Here is a 20,869-nt window from a genome sequence, read left to right as displayed (position 1 = left end):
ACATACACACATACACATATTTAAACACTTATACAGAATGGTTTAAAAGTCTGGGAACGGCCGATTACCTTCGAAATCATGTGTCTTGCAGGAAAATGGGACGAGACTTACAATGTTCATAGAATTTTTACCAAAAAGCAATCTCTGTGATCTTGAAATGATTTTGTGGTATGACTTTGTCAAGGTGGCCTTAAAAAACTGATGGTCACTCTCACGTTTTATTACAGATTTTGACAAACGGCGTCGGGACTTTTAAAAAACACTATGATAATGTCCAATTAGTGTCCTTTAGTTCAGAAGCTAGAAAGGTTAATTAGTGACCGGCCAGCGGCATCAGCGTTAACTGACAGTTCACAGGTTGCTTGGTTAGACTTTGCCCATGATTGCCTTGAAACGAGCCGATCATATAACCCTTTGTGTAATCCAAGAATGCCTTCTCGCGGTGGCCATTCGGTAACGCCGATTGCGTAACGCTGGTGGCAGGCCAACATTTGACCCTCTTAACTTCCGAACTAAAGATCCGAACTTGAGGGGTTATTCCAAGGCCATTTTTCAAGGTCACAGAGTACATTGCCATCCAGTATAATTTTCCGATCAAGTTTCGTCCCAGACATCTGAGTCTCGTGGAACCAATTATTTCGGCAACAATAAGTCGTTTCCGGATTTTCAAGCCTCTCTGTATTCCGCTTTCTATTTTCCGCGCATTTCTATTAGGTCTTTCGGAAATGCGTAAATGTAAGGACGATAAGAAAAATAAAAAATAATATTTTCGTATTTGTAATATCGCGTGTATACGCTTACCTCAAATTCGTGTCAAAATAATATTTATCATTTAGCCAATGAGATCAATATAGCAGCAGTAATAATACTGAACATTTTCGAACAGGAGGAATCTGTCCTCCTTCAGGAAAAAAGCGAACCCGAAAAGAGCACCCACGTAGAGTACTCACCCTTGAAAGTTTCACTCAGCACGCTGACAATCGCGCTGCATCATACCGCACCTCTCCTTCTTCCAGAGTGGATATTTTCCAATCGTCCTCTCCGGACGATTTCGCCGGACCGGCCCGGAAGCGCGAGGAGGCGTACGGCTGCCTTCCCAGCGAGGATTACTACGTGTGCCCGCACTGCAACAACAGGTATCCCGAGATGGTATACGACGTGCACATGAGCTACCACGGCCGCGTCGACCCCTTTACGTGCAATTTGTGCCGCAAGCCGTACGGCAACATGTCGGATTTCATGTTGCACATCTACAAGAAACGGTGTGCGGCTTTCACGGATAGTGGGAGCGCCCAGGGCCCGGGAGCTCCGAGCGTCCGTTATGTGCATGAACGCTGAAAGAGAAAGAAAGTAAATTTGTATTGTAAATTGTATTGTGTATTTGTGTATTTTGAATGTGCAAGCGGAATAAAAAGAGAAAGAGGGTAAGAGTGAGAGGGAGGGAGAGAGGGAGAAAGAGAGAGGGAGAAAGAGAGAGAGAATAAGGGAGTGAGAGAATGAGAGCGGAAGGAAAAAGGAAAGAAAAAATATAGTTTCTTTTCACATTTTCCTTCCTTTTCCTCCTTCTCCGCCCCTCTTTCTTCCTGTATCCAAGTTCCTAGGAGCGGCGTAGCGCTCGCGTACAAAATATGAATCCAATAAAGTCGTGCTCCGGATGAGAGACCGCGAGTGTTTTCTCCACGAAGAGCCCTAGTCAGGGTAGGCGTTGTGAATTTATCTTCATAAATGAATTCTATGTATACTCCCACTCAATATATAAAAATATATCATCATATATATATATATATATCTTTTGTCTCCCTCACTCTCTCCCTCTAGCTACCTTACTATATCTCTTTACATACAGATATATATATATAATTATTTATTTATTTTTCTATATATTATCATTTATATATGCCACCAATCAGGGCCGGGAAGTAATAAGGGATTTCATTCTCGCGACGTCGAACAAGCGCCGACTCGCGAATATAAAAAAACTATCAATACGTCATTAACTTATGCGTCACATCGAACTGCCGCAACGAAGGAGCAGTTCGATCATAAAGGCGCAGTCTTAAATAAAAGGTATCGCTCTCTTTCCCTCTCTCGGCGAGAAGTCCGCTAGATATTCAAAAAGTTCGCTCGGCGCTGCGCCGACGTCGAATGCGGGGAGGATCGAAGGGAAAAGCGAAATATCGGGGACACCCACATCCAGGCACGAGGAAAAAAGAAAAAAATGAAAAGTTCGAGGTGGTACGGCGGCGAGGAAGGAACGGTGAAAGGGTAAACGAAAAAGGAGGTAAAGAAAAGAAAAAACAGATCGAGCGGGAAGATCTTCCTCTCGCTCTGAAATCCCGCCCGTTTTGTTTTCTTTTCTTTGTCCGCGTGTGGAAAATATATTTTGCAGTATGAAAATATTCCTTCAGAGGTAGAGAAGCCACTGTGAATGGGGGGTGAATTTTTATGTAACGCTCGTTGTTTGTCTCTCTTTCACGAGAAAGAGAGAGAGAAAGAAAGAGAGCCGCTGAGAATTACGTTTGACCTAGTCTTTATTTTCGATCGTTATTTGTAACGAGGAATACGTCTCGCGCGTTGAGACTGATAACCGACGGCACAAATCATTGGCAACGCGATCGTTTATGTCGATTATTTCTCTGGTCGGTATGCATGCGAGAATTAAGGTCGATCTGAGATATATTATTAGCAACAAAATCAGTCTGACTGAAAAAGTGACTATTTTTATAAATGATTGTACAATTAAACATATTCAGAATTTACATGTGTATATTATTAATAACGAGAGATTCGTTTAATTTTCCCCCTCCCTATCAAAGTTGTGGAAATAAATTAAGGAGGCGTGATTCAAATAAATATACGGCAATTTGCAAAATTTTCAAACCGGGGAGGATTTTTCGAACTAATTGACGAAAGCTTTCCTTCGCATTTTGCGTGAAATTTCCCATGCATCTTATCAGTAAATTACCTTCTGACGGATCTTCATACGTGAGTTTAATCGTGTCTTGAACTGCAAGAGAAAAGCTTCGCTTCCGATTCTGTTTCCATTATTCAATATCATATACATAAGAAATAACATTCCGATCTCCGTCTTTTAGCGAAAGATTCTTAAAGAGTTACTTCATGAGAAAACGTAAAAGAAATCTATTTTTCACCTTGATACGACGAAACTATGATCTACGAACATGCGTGGTAGATAATCAGACAGTTGTCAAAATTACGTACACATGTAATTTTGACATATGCATATTTAATTTTGACAGCTGTCTGACCATCTATTGCGCATGTCATAAATCACACGAACACGTTTCGTCGTCATTTTTTATGTGTTTGAAGTATGTAAAAAAAAACTGTTGCAGCCGTCCCGACCAATTGCGTGCACCGGACGGTTGACAAATTCAGTCGGGTATTCGTTCCGGAGGACGAACGCGCGTTATCCTCGACATCCTTCGATAGTTCGGCCGTTTTATCGAAGAAGACACATTATAATCACATCTGTTCCATTGTGGCATACAGCGTAATGGACGAGGAGAATTACATTACATCCTGGATACCGAATCTGTTCGGTGCTATTTTCCAAAAGGATAGATTCACATTGAGAGAGGTTCGATTTATGTCTCACCGGCTTTGTTCACCCTCGTTTTTCATTCCCTCACGATCGGATCGCGAATTTCAATTTTACCGTCCGAGAAATCCCCTTCTTTCTTTCCCGATCCGATCTTTCCAGGCGTTGCAACTGCAAGATTTCGATGAGCAGATTCATCTAATGGCGACTTTCCTATCCGACGAGATTTTACGCGGGATCGTCTTGTCGAAGAAGAGCACGCGAAACTTTCGCGCCGTTCTACTGTTGCTGAACACCTCGGGTCTGTCGATCGACGCCTGTATACCCTCAAAGATCCTACAAAAATACTTCCTTCTCACATTCAGTGAATTAGAGATTTGTCGAAAGATATCAATATTAATTTTAATTGATTTAAAAGTATCAAAATAGATAAGTTTAGTAAAAGTTAAACTAGCTAACACTAGCTAAACTATCACTAAAGCTAAACATTAAATTCGAAATAATATTGTTGTCTGAAATTTGATAGCTGAAATTGAAAATCAATTATAAATATAAATATTGATTCGAATATATTAAAGGAAAATAATAATTTCTTCGGAAATTTGATACTTGAGGCTTTCGACTAAAACTGAAAATTAATGAAAAAATGTGAATGTTAATTCAATGGAACATTTCTGCGCGATAGGGCTCTCGACGTTGTTCACGAGATGTATTCAGGACGAAAATATAGGCAGTCTGGAGTTCATGACGATATTGGACAATTACATCGGCGGAGTCGCGCGCGAGATATACCAGAACGAAGGAGACATATTGAAGCTTTCCGGTGCGGAAGTTACGATGAGACGAGTCGGTGAACGAGCGGCGAATATTCGAGCGACCTCCTCGTCGTTAATCGCTCGTTTACCGACACACCCGTCTTAATAAGCTGTACTATTCTCCCGAAACGAATAAAAATTTGCCAAGCGCAGCGACAGGATTGCTGGCAGCGTGGAAAGTACGCGACGACCAATTCACGTTCGACACCGTGCAACGCGTGATCGAGTGCGCGATTCGTATCCGAGACTCTAATCGCAACGGCTACATTCCCAAAGGTAAAAAAAGAAAAGGGAAGAAACTTCGTTAGTAAATAAATAACTTAAAAATTAATTAATTAATTAAACAAAAATAAATGGATAAATTCTATAGTTTCGAAGGATCGGAAAAAGTCAGGCTTCTCCCCACTTTTCCGCATATTTTTCCCGTTTTCACCTTCTTTAGAGGAAAAATTCACGTCACAGGTTTCAACCGAACACACGTGAATGCTTCTTAACGAATTTTTCTACCAACCACTAAGTTTTCTTGCGGCAGAAACCGAAGAAATCTGCGGGAAAAAAAATTGGGAAGCAACCATTTTCTACCAGTTTTCCTTTCCTTTTTTCTCGAGCCTTCAAAACCACTCTTCAATCTTCCCTCTGTGAATCAATTACGTCGCGCATAAGCGCACACATACACGTATACACATGCACACATGAGCGCTCCTTGCACAGCGAACATCGCGATTTCGGCCGGCGACGTGACGCTCTGCGTGGTCGGCAACGAGGAGGTCCGGGATTTCGTGGTCCAGGGCTCGGCGATCTGCGATTTGAAGTACGCTGGAAAAGTAGCACAGCCCAACGACGTAGTACTGTCGTTCAGCGCCTGGCGGCATTGTACGCCGAGTCGTTACGAGTATGTCGTCAAAGACTTGCGTAACGTCAAGGTATACACCGAGGAGAGAATAAACTTTATCTCGCAGAAAAACAACCTTATTTCATGAAATCAACCTTATTTCGCAAAATCAATTTTATTTCACGAAAGAAAATAAATTTTACGAAACAAGTCTTGTGCGAGGTAAACCTTATATCTCCCATAATAAATTCTTAAGTATTTTTTTCTCAGTACACATCTCCAAGTAGTACACTGACATTAGAGAACGGCAACATTGACATCAACATGACATCTCTGACGTCACTGTGCTACCTGGGTCGCTTACTGAATAATTTCTCGTTGCGGAATGCGCAAAGTCATTCGATGTGTATTTTTGGCGCAGAGAACGCTAATTTGAGACTCGAAAAGCGCATATATCGCGCGGTGACTCGCAACAAGCAACGAAACCATAACAACTGTTTCATTTTAAAAAGACAACTTTCGCGTTTGGGCCGCCTCAGACTCCAAGTTTTTCGAAGCTCTCCCCCTCATGCTATTATTCCAACTTTTTTATTCATTATTCGTAGCCTTTATGAATTCTTTCCTCTGCTCCACGATGTGTGTCGTCGTCGTCGTCGCCTCCGGCAAAGGAATTTTAGTTGTTGTAACAATTTTCCCGCTCCGTCGATTGACCCTCGCTCGACCCCGCGGTGTTTCTCGACCTCTCACGAGCGATGTGAACGCATCTTTATTTATTCATTTACGAGAAATCGCCCGGCGGGGAAATTTCCGTCTCCTTCGGCCAAAACGCCTTTGGGTGTATTTAATTCGGTTAATTCGGACTTTATTCTCTCCGCGTAGCGTTTTGCACTCAGAAGGTTAACATTCGCAGATTATCAAGACGTTGGCGAGACCAGACGAAAAGTCAAGAGACGTGAAGCCGAGGGCCAAATCGATCTACATGAGAGACAGATCTATCTCGGATTCCACGAGCGAGCCGTCTTTAAAGTTGCGTACGACGTTCACCGACCAGGACTTCCGCTCCGAATCGATGATCGCTCTCATCAAGAAAAGAGTTCCCAGTATCGGTAAGTTATCGCGAATACAGCGAGATAGAAAGATCGTGCACGAAGTCGTTCGCACACCGAACGGTTTCTTTCCTCCTTTTGCCCGCCAGCGATCTCCGTGATCACGATGGCGGAACCAAATTTCAACATGCTGATGAAGAGCTACCTGATGAAGTTCGTGATCCAACAGGTGATCCTTCGCTGCGAGTCGTATCGGCTCAGGAAATGTAAAACGATAGAACACTGTTGTTCACAAAAAATTATTTAGATTTCAATGCTCTCTCTCTCTCTCTCTCTCTCTCATCGTTTGTAGATCGAAAAGGGTCTATCGTTGGAGTTTCTGACGGTGATCAGACACGTCACCACGGTGTCCCTCGATATCGTTGCCGACAAGTATACGGGCGAAGAGTTGCTTCTCCTGGCGGATAAGTGCTTCTTACTTGTGCACAAGTAAAATAATAAATATACAAAATCTATACGATTGAATAAATCATATTATGTTAAAAATTCAATAAACCAATATGATTCAATGTAATATAGGGGTGGGTCGGTAATTACCACTTTGAATATTTCCGAAGAATAAAAATATTTTATTAACGGATTGGATGAACGGATAGAAAAAGTTTATATTTGTAGAATATGATGGATTTTCTGATAAATTCTTCTTCTACTCTAATATTTCGGCAGCATTCAATAATTATTGCCTCACCCTGTGCAAACATACATGTATTAATAAACGAATAATTATGAAATATTTATTGAGGGAAGGATTGAAGAAAATAACGCGATTTTTTCTGTAAATATTAATGTATTATATATTTAACGGCAAACGACAGAGCGAGCAGCAATGTGTAACATTCGTTTTTCAGCGTGGTCGCGCAATACGCAGGCCGCATCGACACAATACATTTGCACGAGAAGAGACTCTTCTTCCGCGTTGTTTTCGGGATAAGCGGGCGCCAACCCGATGATCAACAACGAGGAATGAACGTCGACAAGGCTTGTGGACATGGCCTCGCTTGCGCAATGCAATTACTGCGGATGGTGAAGAGCATCGCCTGGATTTACGACGTATCCGTCGGCGTCTCAACAGGTACGACTGGGCTTCTTCTTCTTTTCCTTCTTCTCCGACTTCGATCCTTTTTATTTTTATTATTTATTGGTACACATAATGGATATATATATATATATTGATCGCGTTTAATTGTAGGATCAGCCTATTGTGGTGTGGTCGGGAACACGTTGCGAAAGCATTACACCGTCATCGGGCCGGCTGTCAACAGAGCCGCCGGTATAATGGATATTTCCTACGACATGGTAATTAGCGGTTCGTTTGTTCCGACCAGGCCCACCTTAACATTTTCGTCACACGCGTCACACACGTGTGCCGCGCATCTTTCACGATCCCTTACCTGAAACGAATATAACACACGTGCGAAACATGCAAAATAATCGGTTTGCCTATTTAATATATTCTACATATGTGTAAGCGCAGACATGCACGATACGGATCAATAATATATAAAATAATACATGATGCAACGAAAAATATATAGAATTAGATAGAAAAATATATAGAATTTACTCTTCTATTTTACATAAAATACTGGCAATCAGTTTAACGGAGCGATTGATTTTAAAAACGCATTCCTATCCACGAGTCCATCGAGCCTTTTATCTTCTCCTTGGCGCCGTTATTCCGAGGAGTTCACCTCGAGATTTGCCCACGCAGATCTCCTGCGACTACGACACCGTGCTGCACAGCCGTCTCAGGAAGAATCGGTTTCGCCCGCGAGGTCTGAAGACGCTGGGACCGTCGGAGAAGTGCCAGGTGTACGAATACCTCGGCGACGCGACGTAAGTTCGAATGTTTCCTTCGTTTTACCTGGAAAATTTAGCAGGAAGAACGGTCGTCGGACAAAAAAAGAAAAGAAATTCATTTCCCGTCACACCTTTCGCGCGACGTTTGAGTAGGCAAATGGACGATCCTCACGTCATCAAGTCCACGGAATATTGCTATCCAATCCTGGGCAGGCAGCAAGAGCTGGACGACTTCGACGACATCTTGGACGAGATCAGAGTGGCCGGACGGAGTTACTCCGGGATGCTGATCGAGGTGACGATTTTTGAATCTCCTCTTCCTCCGAGGATCGGAATAGCCGAGATTATCAAATCGACCGTTTGTTCCATCGAGGGTGGCGACCGGTCCGGGAAGTCGAGGCTGTTGGACGCCTTCGTCGCGAGCGTCCGCGACCGGCAAATACGGCCGATCGAGCTCTCGCTCCACGTCACCTACGCGGAGAAGACGAACGCGGTGGCATATCACGTTATCCTGCAGGTGAAACGCCGGTCCCTCTCGCTCTTCCCTTCTTTGTGCTTCGCGACGGAAGCGAGCTTCTGAAATCCCTTCCTCGCAGTTACTGGAAGCTGAGGACTGCGTAACGATCGAGGAGCGTCAAAAGATCTTGCTCGTCAAACTGGCCGGCATCGTCGCGCCCGAGGACCTCTGCTATCTCAATGACCTGATGAGAGTATGCTTCCCTCTGTCAGAGGCTTACTCCGCCCAGTCTGATTGGCGACGTTGCGAAAAGACCAACGATATCTTCGAGGCGATATTGAAGCAGGTACGTAAAAAAATTTCTATCAATTTAAGACTCGCAAGTCCAGTTCAGAATACTGAATCTAATTCTGATTGTCAATTCTCGGCAGGAAGAGCTGGTCTCAATTGTTTAACGTAATTCTGATGTCAATTGTTTCAGTTGAAAACCAAGATCTTCATTCTGATTTTCGTTTGGAATACTAATTCTGATTTTACATGCTTAGTTTCGAGTTTTAATGCTAATTTCATTCTTGTTTTTTTTTTTTAGTCCAAAACCAAGATCTGCATCCTGCTCGACGACGTTCAGCACATGGATGAGGGGTCCTGGCAACTTTTATCTTCGGTCCTTGACCACGACCACATTGTCATGGCGATGACAATGTTGACGAAAGAGCCGAACACCCGGTCAGATACGCCTTCCGTGCAATCGATGATCCATAAAGACAAGAGGCTGATGAAGCGAACACTGAATGGCCTGAATCCGGACTTGCTTCCGACGCTTGCTTGTCAATTTCTGAATGTCCTCGCGATATCCAGAGAATTGAGCAGGTATCTTGTCGCGACGCGTCTAATGGATTCCGTAAGAAACTCGTCGAAGTTAAAACGGCTAATTATAGGGACAAAAGGATTAAAAAGAAATATTTTCATCAATTTTTCAATTATATATATACATAAAATTATGTGTCTTATATATACATATATAATTATCTTATCATATCTTTTATATGGTTGTATACATTACAATTAATAAATATTTATTATACATGTAATATATTTATTAATTTCGTTGGATTTTCATTTTATTTTATTATATATTTTTTAATCACACATATATATATCATTTATTCCCCGATAATGTCTATTTATGATATTATTCGTTTATTTGATTTTTCCCTGATTGTACATCCGAAAGTTTCATCGACTTCTCTATTTCCAACGCTTGCTCCCGGGTTCGCAAAAGCGTCGAATAATTCTTATCGGGAGACAAATGTCTCCACCAGCAGTTCTTTAAGCGTTAAGTGATACATTGACACCTTCTCCCGTCGAGAACCCTGCGTACCTGCACAGAAGGCCACATCGGATGGTGCGAGACGTATCTCACGTCGCTGCTGCAGAACAAGGCGTTGGACTTAGTTAGGATAACGCCGAGCGAGGCGAGTCAACGTGACCTCGTCTTCCCGGACGTTCGTATGCTCACGAGACTGCCAGCCGACCTGACACCGCAGGAACTGCCACCACCTCTGCCCTGGTCGCAGATGAGTCACTTGGACGTGTGCGATGTAAACGGGCGTTACTCGGACGAGATCTCCGAAACAGACCGCGACATGAAAGGCGAGTCTTGTCACAATTCTCGCTTCTTAATCCGATGCATTGTTCTTATTTTCAATTGATACTCAATTGACGATTATGTCTTCTTCTCTATGTCTTCGATAAAAGTGACTGCTGTATCAATCTGAGACCGCTAGAAAATAGACGGATTGATTCTTCGGTAACAAAATATTTCTGGAAATAATTATAAGTCCTTCAATAGGTCGAAAATTCGAATTTGAAATTTAAAGCGGAGATAAAAATATAAAGAGGGGAAAGAAGCAAAAATAGGAGAGTAGAGACTGCAGTAAACGATAAAATTTTTGTGAACTGAATGGGGGNNTGCGAGTGAAATGCAGAAACGTCAGGGAACGTCAAACCAGGCATTTCCTTGGTCCCCAGAATTAATGTGCAAGATCTATGAGAAGATGAGTCCGTACGAGCGAAACTTCATCACATGCGCCGCGACATTGGGCCCGGTGTTCAAACGGAACGTGTTGCTGAGAGCGATGCCGCGTGAGGATGACAATGAGAATAACCCCGCTAATAGTGAGCTCCTTCAGTCTTTAATTAGCGGCCAATTACGAGACGCTTATTTTCCATCCGTATAAAATCGCTCAATTAACACATTAAGGGCGGGAGTCGTAGTAAATACGATTTAGCTCGACTGCTGCTTAAAGGCGGGAGTCGTAGTAACTACGATTTATCCCGACTGCTGCTTAAAGGCGGGAGTCGTAGTAACTACGATTTAGCCCGACTGCTGCTTAAAGGCGGGAGTCGTAGTAAATACGATTTAGCTCGACTGTACCTTAAAGTTTTTATGATCACACAAAATATCGCCCGCTCTAGGCCGAAAAACGAGGCGGGCGGCCGCCGCGCTACCTAGCATACTTTCGTCGAGATCGCCCGCCGTTAATGTGTTAATATGAAATTTCACTTTTCTAATTTTAAAGGCTTGATAAAAATCCGGATTTTTTTCATTTCCCCCGCGAGTTTTGTTTTCGTGTTTGTTCCGTGGATGAATGAAAAAGGGAAAAACCTGATTTTTTTCAATTTTCTACGGATTTTTTCGGATTTTCCCAGCAAAAATGGAAGAAAGCGATATTTCAAAATTAGATTTACTTTCATATTTTCGGTAATTAATTGCAAGTTATATCCGAGTCTTTGATAAAAACGGTTGCAATTTTTTACCGATCTCAGATCTCTATGAGATCAACAGACCAATCTGTTAATTTAAACGTTAATGAAACTGTAAATGTGACTTTGTGAAACTTTCATGAGTTTTGACAAGCGATTAAACGAACGTTACATATGTGTTTGTTATCACAGTCGCAATTTCGGAGATGATTCGCATGAGGATCTTGGAGTGCGGCTCGTTTCAGCGACTGGACTTTCACGCCGAGGACCTCGTCCTCTGCATATTGAAGGAGCAGCGGACCTTCTCCGACATGCACCACTTGGTGACTTGCAGTTGCCACTTAACGCATCGTGAGTCGATATTTGATGACTGCGGTTGAATATAAATCAGCCGGTTTATCGTAACTGTCGATATGCAGTGTAATCGTTTCCGTGTCCAATCGATTACTCTCAGTCGGTGAATCGTCAAGCTGAAGGCCGGTGTCCTTTCTATATTGAACAAAATTACTCGATCAATATATGAAATAATTTAATCTTTAGATTTTCAAAGCATTCTTAATTTCCCTTATCCATTTTTTCTAATTCATTTAAATTGTTTAATTTTCATTCGTTTCGTTTAGTCTTTTTAACGACAGTATTAATTTAAGACCCCCGAAATTGACGGATGGTCCTCTGATTGCAAACGTTTCCGAAATAATTACGATTTTTAGTGAATTAAGGATTGTGTGTTTCATCGGTATCCACGACGGTATCCACGACTTTCCCTTTCCCAGAGGTCATCGTCGATATATATTCGCCCTTCGGCGTTTACTGCGAAACGTTGGCATTTAAGGTCAATCTGTTTCGCAAGACGGTGTACGACGCACTGTCAGATGAGCAAAAGCGGCAGCATCACGCGAGAGCGGTCGAGATTTACAGCGAAAGAGCTCAAAAATGCAGCTCCTGCGGCGCCGGCGCTTTTCTTCGAGCTCCCGGCGAAGACGCGTTCTCGAAGGTGAGGAGCGGGAGATTACAAAAGTTAATTCATTAACACGCTCTCTTCTTCCTCTTCCCCGAAATTTTCCCGATCTGAGTTTCCGATTTATTTCAATCGCTCACACACCTACACACAAAAGAAGTGTGTATATTTTTATCGCTGGCAGGACTTATCCGTTCGCTGTTTCCCGCATTTTCCTTTCAGAGGAAGAACAATATACACTCAATGAAAAGAACATCGTTGATACGTCGCGGAATGTTATTCGCGGATCCACAGCACGAGGAAAGATTGTCCATCGCGAGAGGAAACGGATTTATCTCGTTGTCATCGGTGAAGTCGCGAGAATTCGCGGACGACACTCACAGGGTGTCGATCATGCCGACGTATCTCGACGTCATCGGCGTGGACGAAGGTGGTCGGCCACTGTCGGTTTAGAATTGAAATTAAACTGAATCGAAATCGAATGGAAGGATCCGGCGCGAGATTCATTTGCCGATCAAAAGAGCTTGTTTTTATTCTGAGAAAAAATGTTTACGTATAATCACATAAAATAATATATACATAACATATTATATAATAAATATAAAATATATAATATAAAGTAATATATGATATAATATAGAGACAAAATTCATATATAATCATTTTTCTCCGGGCAGATATTCCCACGGTAACACGGAGTAGCGAGGAGATCAAGGAACGTTCGACGAGCAGACCTTCGAAATTCTGGAGACGCGCTTCCTCGAGCATCGCACCGGCAGCGACGAGAGAACAGAGCCAGTCGAGCTGCTTGGACACGTTCGACTACATAGATTACCGCAGTTGTCGATGCAACGATATCATCAGTTGCCTCTTCTGGCGGTTGCACCAGCACATCGAGAACAGCGGTGAAATTACGGTTTTGTTCCCTTTTCCACCGCTGCTGCTGACTGATCAGCGCAACGTGCGGATTTCTCGCGAAATTTTCCGATCGTGTAGGGTCGGGTGTTTCCTTTTCTTTTTATTTTATTTGCTCTGTCTTCTCCCTCAGAGTTTTCGGGTTGAGAGATCTCGAGAGTTCTGCCGCGTTCAATTCTCCGCGGTCAACGACTCCAATCGACGAATCAATGTAACGCTTTGTAATTGTCGACGTTGCGTAATTATCGGCGTTGAATTAATCCTCAGGCGAGGTGGGGAAGAGTGTCGACTTTCTGATGGAGTACAGCTCCGGGTTGATTCAAATCGCCCAACCGTTGTACGCTATCAAGCTGCTCACGATCGCCGCCGAGAGGAACGAGAAGACTGCCGAGATCGGCAATGACGTGGGAGAGATCGCCAAGAATAGGGGACTTATTCTAGCTTTAACAGGTATATCATATCATATTATATTATATTACATCGCACCTAATATCAATATGTATATATATTATATTTCGATACAAATTATTGCAGAAAATGTCTCTTACATATAAAAAATTAAAATTACTTCCATCCCCTTGAAAAATATTTCTACACAGTAAAAAATTGTGTGTCGCAAAGGCTCCGCCGAAATTTTTCTATTACTTTAATAAGGTGAATATGTTAAGAAAAGTAATATGTTGGTAAAGTGAATATGTTAGCTTAACATATTTGTGTAAAATTACTTTTTAATATATTTTCCATGTTGAAGCAACACAAAAATTTAAGTAGTAAGTTTCTAACATGAAATCCCGCACTATGTACTGATACACTAAGGGAGATATTTGTAGTATTCTTAGATCTTATATTTAAGATTGTCTTGAGTTCAGCTTTAGACACTGTACGTTTCATTGGCTACGATGCGTCTGAAGATGAACTTAAGACGGCCTCAGATATAAGACCTGACGACTATGAATACCGATCTAATTAATCTTAATCGCGTCTCTCAGGCGACGCGCACACCGCGCTGGGGAACTACGCTCAGGCTAAAAGGTACTACGCGGCGGCGATGACGCTTCAAGGTGCCCCTTTGAAAATGCACAAAGTCGTGTGCTACGGCCTACTAATGACCGTGAAAATTCATTGCAAGTTGCGTGACCCTCCTCGTCGTGAGACCAACGAGAAATCAGCGCGACTGACCGCGAAGGGGTTGGAATTATCGTCTTACACGCGACGACTTTGCCTCGCGCTCACGGTGATGCATTGACTCACATACATTGACAAAAACGATCGTCAGACAAAACTATCATGTTTGCCGGATATAAAATATTATTATTATTAATAATATTAATTTAATATTTTACTTCATAATTCATTTTCAGATTATATTTATATTTATTATATTTATATTTATTTTATTTTGTACTATATTTATTTATTTATTATTTACATTAAGGTTATTTAAAGATTATTATTATCATTATTATTATGAAAGATTATTATCACAAGATTGAAGTCAACATTACGTAGCTTCGAAATAATTTTTTATCAGCACCTCCCTCTTTCTCTCTCTCTCTCTCTCTCTTTCTCTCTCTCTTACACGCAAATTAAAACACGATAATCTCGCTCGAACATTGTAGAGGGAAGACAAATTGAAAACGGCGAGGATGTTCGCCATGCGAAGTTTAAAAGTGAGCTTCTCGAGCTTCGACGGCTTCCTGGAGAAAGGCGAAATATATCTAGCAGCCGTTCAAATTTCACGTCGCACCGGTGACAATGAGTTAACACGATGCATCGAGAAACTGATGTTGACCGTAATAGAGACGAAGCTCTGCTGGAACGACGCCGAGGAAATAGCGATGTTGGCGAGGATCTACTTCGCGATGTATCAAGTCAGGTAGAGTTTAGCGTAGTTCCGACGCTCCAGCTTTGAGCGTCTCATTACTTCCAAAAGGGACGAGTTTGGGACACAATTCTGACGTCTCGGAGTCTTTTCGAAAAAGCAGAGCGTTGAAAGGCGAGTTGGAGGATGCCGTCGACATGGGCGTTAAGGTTTTGAGGATATCCCGAACGCTACACCTGAATGACTTGTCGTTGGCCATTATGCCGTCATTAATCGAAATAATGGTAAAGCTTGCGGCCGTCTCGCCCGAAACGTTCGCTCGCGTCGATATGGTGCGAACGACGCGCACACAAATGTCCGAATTCTAATCTATTTCTGTTCATTCCTGTCGATTGTCCTATTTGTTGCTACCTACGAGTATCTTATTTCTTGTTCGATTACTTATTTTTTATTAAGATGTATTTATCATTAGTTATTGTTTTTATTGATCTTATGTTTCCATTAATGTGTGTGCTTTTGTTTTATTTTAATGTTTGCCATCATATATGTAATATTTATTTTTATTTCTGGATTGTAATTTACTTTTAGAAGATCTTCAGAAGAATTCTTTTTCTCAAAGAACTTCCGATACTTTGCATCGTTCGGGATGTCGCGCACGTCGTCTTTCGCAGAATTGCATAATTTTCCCCCATAATTTTCTAATTGCACGAATCGAACAGCTTTGGACGAAACGCATCAATCAGGCTGTCGACCTGCTGGAAGAGCTGTACTTTTTAGCGGAGGAGGACGTGGATCTGTCCGCCAAGACGTGGTATCACGCTCTCTCCTTGGAGCTCTTGATCGACGCCGGTATACTCCTGCAGTCCTACGAGACGTCTCTCGATTATTACGAGAAGCACATCGGTAAAGAAAAGAAAAGACGAGATAACTCTCAAGAGCACACGTTGAGCTTCGCGAATTAAATATAATTATTCGCGCAGCTTACAGATCGAAATTCTGCGTGACGCGCGACCCACAGAGCTGTCACCGTTTGCTTACGTGCCTGTGGATATACCAGCTCAGGATGTAAGTATCCGGCGCTCAGTCGCCTTCGATATCTGAAAATGAAAAATATCAATAACTCAAGTAACGACGATGAAACATGAGATAATCCCGACTAATTGGAGAATGACGCAACGACGCAGGGGATACACGCTCACCGATACGATCGCGTACAGTGCAGATGCATACGTAGAAGGTATCGATCGTGATCGCGACTTTTCTCGGATTTTCACGTGCTACAAGGTAAAGTCAACGTTTCCCCTTTGCCCGAATTTTCTGAATATACGAGAGGCAAGTTTCAATGTTAAAGAAATGCGCAATCACAATCTTATTGTTGTTTTTCTTTCAATATTTCATTATTTCTTAATTAAGAACGTGAAAAAAAATAATCTGGTGATGATATGATAATATATTATCATATTATAATTATATTGAATCTCCACAGGGACTGGAGTATTACCTGCTGATGTTGTTGCGCTGTGTCAACACGAAGCACTCGGACGGGTTGCTCGATCGAATCCGAGATGTTCGCAAGATCATCGGACGCCTCGACAAGGCCTCCGACTACGTGACGGTGGTGAAACCGTGTTTGTACTTGCTGACGGCTTACTTGAATGCTATTCGGGGTCACAAGTCGGCCGAGCGATTTTACCTGCGAAAAGCCCGAAAACTGGCGAACGCGCAGGGGAACAAATTAATCGAGGCGTGGAGTATACAGAATGAAAGGGTAACATCAAAACGAATAAATACACCTTTTCATTCATCAGATTAACCGCCACTTTCCAAAGTGAATTCAACGCGAGTAGTCGATTCGTCGCTCACCGAGATGAATAATTAAACTGAACGAGTCTCGGTTAAAAATTCCTCATTGCAGACGTGGGCTGAGAAAGTCTACAACAATATGGCGCGGTATTGGTTGGAATACATGGGATCGTTGGACTTCGTGCCTTGGCAGTACGTTCGCAACTTCAGCGTCAAAGTGTGGTCTACGATACTTTATCCTTTACCGATACCTGACACGTATTTGTAGCGAGGAACACGAGAGCGTGATTGTATTTAGCGTGTGTAATAAATTTGCAATTATTCTACTGAATTTTCAGCGAATTGAAAGATCTATTTTTTTATCAGCACCCGACGTAAATCAAGATCATCGGCGAAAGCTGATGAGTGATTTAGGACGCAGTCCTGGCCCAAGATTGCCGGTGTTATTGTTGACGTGCCTTCTTATTTTTTGTCTTTATGTGGTCGGTGCTACCGCGTGATTTTTTTAACGTAACGTAAGGTATCTTTCACACTGGTTTTCGAAAGGAAAAAAATCCCTACTGAGTGCCGAGAAATTAGTTCCGCATTCTCGTTCTTTTTACCGTCCACGCAAATTTTTTACGACAAACCAACAACTCTGCCGGATACCTTTGGCCGACAAAGGTCAATGGTTAATAAAAATGATCGAATTGTTTCCAAACCTTTTGTGCGGAGACTGGGTTTTTCCCGTAATCCTCCAACGACTTTTTTAGGGGAAAGGTGACGCATAACTAACGGACACTGAAGCTTGCCAGTCACGTGGCAGAAAACTTATGAAACCTTTTCAGGTAATGGGATAATACTGAAAGTAAACTCGGACACTGTTTTTCTCACCTTTTGAATAATAAACGGCACTTTTAACACTTTGAGCGCGGCGCCGATTTTGCTATCCTTTCCGCTCAGGCGGCAGCGAGCGAGGAATTGATGCCGAGCGCTCAAGAGGTATTTGGGATAGAGAGTATGAACAGAAGATTACTTTGTTTCACTTTACCGTGGGATGGTGCAGCCAATGCATAAGTATACAAATTATAAACAGAAGATAATGGAAAGGGGAACGGCAAGAAGGTGACCTCCAAGAGACGATCAATCTTATTGTAATATGTACAAATCTTATCCACACCTTTGCTTAAAATGTTTTAATAAACTCCATTAAAATTATAACATTAATTTTGTAACCCTTGCCAATGCTGATTTCACGCACCAATGTCGCCCAAACGAAAAGTCCACAAAGTCAGTCCGCAGGTAGTGACGCCGCCTGAACGAAAAGTGTACTATCAGTCCCCAGGGACCGACGCCGCCTGAACGGCAAGTTCACTGTCAGTCCCGAGGGACTGACGTCGCACTCAACGTGTTAAAGGATTCTCGAACGGGAAATATAATTCATAGCTACAGATTGCGAAGCGCCAAAATAGGAATTACAATTAATAATTACGAATCAATAATAATATCGAATTTATGTATTGAAAAAATAAATGTAAATTAAATATAAATAATGATAATTTTTAATAACATCTGCGTTGTTCTCGAAAGAAAATATTGATATAGCACATAAAATAACAACACCACGAAAATGGTAAAATATTAGTTTTATGTTAACTTTACATTGAAGTAACAATTAAAAGTTGGCAATACACACATACACACACATACACAAGAAAATTTTAATACTTAAACATTTTTTTCTTTTCAAAATTCCACGTCAAGACCGGCACGCATAGTGAAGTGAAAATTTCTCCCTTAGCCTTGAAATTTTGTTACAGATGCATCTTTACTCATGTTTTGTCCGTTACCTCGTTGACCGAAAGTCCAGTGAAAAATGAATGATACTTTTGTTATTTTTTCCTTGAAGAATCCTTTCAAACCGTACGTAGAAAAGTGTCCGAATTAGATTTTGCTAAATTATACACGCTACAGATGCATCCTTTATGCGCGTTACCGAACTGACTTGACCTGAAATGGCCGCATTACTCTACCGTGCTCTACTGACTTTTACGAGCAAAAGATTCATTAATCAAAATGAAACTGTAACATTTTAAACGTGTGACTTTCGTAAAACCCCTTGTAACAGTAAAGAAAGAATGCCCTATGCTCTGTCACATAAATAGGGTAGAAATGCAAATGAATGAAGGATTGTACAAGAAGTATAAAAAAGGAGTAGTATATAAATTAGACTCACTTTCCCTGACTTCTTCAACCCTGACTTCTTCAGTCATTGATTTCTGACACGTTCTTCCCATTTTTTCTTCCATTCTCATTTTTCCCTCTGTGTCCGGTCGAATCGAGAGAAGGACCGGCGATAAAAACTATGATGGTAAAAACTAGAACCCGCAAATTTCGCAGGCTTCTGCGTATAGATTCTACCGAAATCTTAGCTTGAATCGTGCTCGAATGGACGAAATCCTTTTTTTGCATCAGTCAGAAATTATATTTAATGCTACCGGGTGGAAATGTCCGATGTTACGATTCCTACACAGAAAAAAATAGTTTTATAAATCAACGATAGATATTCTCATATATAAACAAGAATATTATAATGCTGTTAGAAGATTTTTAGTCTTGATTTGATTCAATTTTTATTGATGCAAATATTACTTAAACTCAATTCAAGACTGGAAATCTTTTAAAAATATTATAATATTCTTGCTTATACATATGAGAATATCTATTCTTGATTTAAGACTTATTTGTGCGCTGTACCAAATTGGCAGCTGGTCATCGGTTTTAAGATCAAACTTCCATTCGTGAAAGATTCATGTGTCAAACAAAACCGTACCCGTCATTATTATTCGTCGCATAAAACGTCGAATTTGTCTGAACACCTCCTATCTTCCCGCAGCACCGGTATATATAATGTAACACGGGCAATTCTTCACAGCTTCGCCGAAATATGAAGGACAAATATAAAGCGTGTGTCGATGCAGTTCTTGGACGAACGCTGTTTATTCCCATACTGTCAACATAAGGCGATCGTGATTTTGCCGGCTGAAATTCCTGAGAAACCTCACGAATCAGCATTGAAGGCGATTTTGCATAATGGGATCGAACTATTTTGGAGGCGGATGGTCTTGTTGGCAAGTACAGGCGCGGGGGCTGGCGAGAAAAATAAAAAAAAATATGAAAAACCATAGTTCAGTGGTTTCCCCACACAAAAAATTTCCAGTTTTCTTACGCGGAAATAATTCACGCAACACCCTTTGTTGTAAAACGACTTACATGGCGAATTCTTTTATTGATGAGGCTGTTGCAAGAAAGGAGAGCTCGAAGAATCTTTCATGATTGTCTCGGAGCAGTGGAAATATATGTTACACCGAATTTTTCGTAAACAAAAAAGATACCTCGGGCGACTAGTCGGGGCACAGAACAAATTCCCTTCTCTCGTTTCGAAGAAAACAATCGATATTAATAGCTTTTGTCATCAATAAAGGGTGGCTGATACATTATTTAATAAAGTTATAGTTAATAAAATTAGTTAAAATAGTTGAATAAAATTATGGTCAATTATAAAAGTATCGACCTTGAACCTTTCGCAAAAATCCTTACGAACTCATCAAACAACCTAATGTTTATAGCAAGGTTGGGTAAGTTAATCTTTATTTTTGACTGAGTTATAAGCTAAAAGTTAATTATGCAAAACCGTATATGTATTTTATTTATTCATATATGTGTTTTATTGCATAGATAACATTTTCGTCGTTAATTAAATTTATGTAAAACACTGAAAATATAGTCTATTAACCCTTTGCACTCGAGGGCTCCAGAGTGGAGTCATTTAAAATTTGTTTTCAAATTCGAGGGCTCCGCTATGGAGATAATGCAAATAGCAAGAGCGGAATATCCTATACACAATAGTTTTTACGATTTGTCTTTGTCCTTATGTTATGAACTGAAAGTTATTTGCATTGTCTCCATAGCGGAGCCCTCGAGTGCAAAGGGTTAAAAGAAAATATCAAAAATACGTTTTGTGCACAGAATTTTATGCAAAAATGAGTACTAG

At 41.3% G+C, this 20,869-nt stretch overlaps 1 protein-coding gene across 1 annotated transcript; it reads left to right on the top strand.

The window, feature by feature from the left end:
- The first annotated feature begins 725 nt into the window (after window positions 1-725).
- Window positions 726-17,104, top strand: LOC106742237 (adenylate cyclase type 10-like). Its single transcript, XM_014614982.1, has 32 exons — window positions 726-735; window positions 837-942; window positions 1,017-1,262; window positions 3,514-3,601; window positions 3,725-3,881; window positions 4,248-4,412; window positions 4,531-4,653; window positions 5,089-5,300; window positions 5,480-5,671; window positions 6,120-6,315; window positions 6,405-6,484; window positions 6,608-6,744; window positions 7,164-7,387; window positions 7,505-7,611; window positions 8,027-8,151; window positions 8,269-8,632; window positions 8,712-8,918; window positions 9,162-9,442; window positions 9,942-10,225; window positions 10,604-10,750; window positions 11,531-11,689; window positions 12,112-12,332; window positions 12,519-12,726; window positions 12,974-13,201; window positions 13,479-13,661; window positions 14,201-14,322; window positions 14,831-15,087; window positions 15,197-15,317; window positions 15,753-15,936; window positions 16,052-16,098; window positions 16,520-16,801; window positions 16,949-17,104. The coding sequence occupies exons 1-32, from the start codon at window positions 726-728 to the stop codon at window positions 17,102-17,104; spliced, it is 5,619 nt and encodes a 1,872-aa protein (XP_014470468.1).
- The last annotated feature ends 3,765 nt before the right edge of the window (window positions 17,105-20,869 follow it).

This window comes from Dinoponera quadriceps, unplaced genomic scaffold (genome assembly GCF_001313825.1).
Source record: "Dinoponera quadriceps isolate SergipeBrazil2010 unplaced genomic scaffold, ASM131382v1 scaffold628, whole genome shotgun sequence".
Taxonomy (NCBI): Eukaryota; Metazoa; Arthropoda; class Insecta; order Hymenoptera; family Formicidae; genus Dinoponera; species Dinoponera quadriceps.
The sequence above is the reverse complement of the archived record's forward strand: the minus strand, read 5'-3'. Positions and strand labels throughout refer to the sequence as shown.

Excerpts from the sequence above, each read along its gene's own strand:
- LOC106742237 (XM_014614982.1), top strand. Across the intron at positions 5,301-5,479 it reads AAGACTTGCGTAACGTCAAG|TACACATCTCCAAGTAGTAC; the intron begins GTATACACCGAG and ends TTTTTTTCTCAG. Across the intron at positions 5,672-6,119 it reads AAAAGCGCATATATCGCGCG|ATTATCAAGACGTTGGCGAG; the intron begins GTGACTCGCAAC and ends TAACATTCGCAG.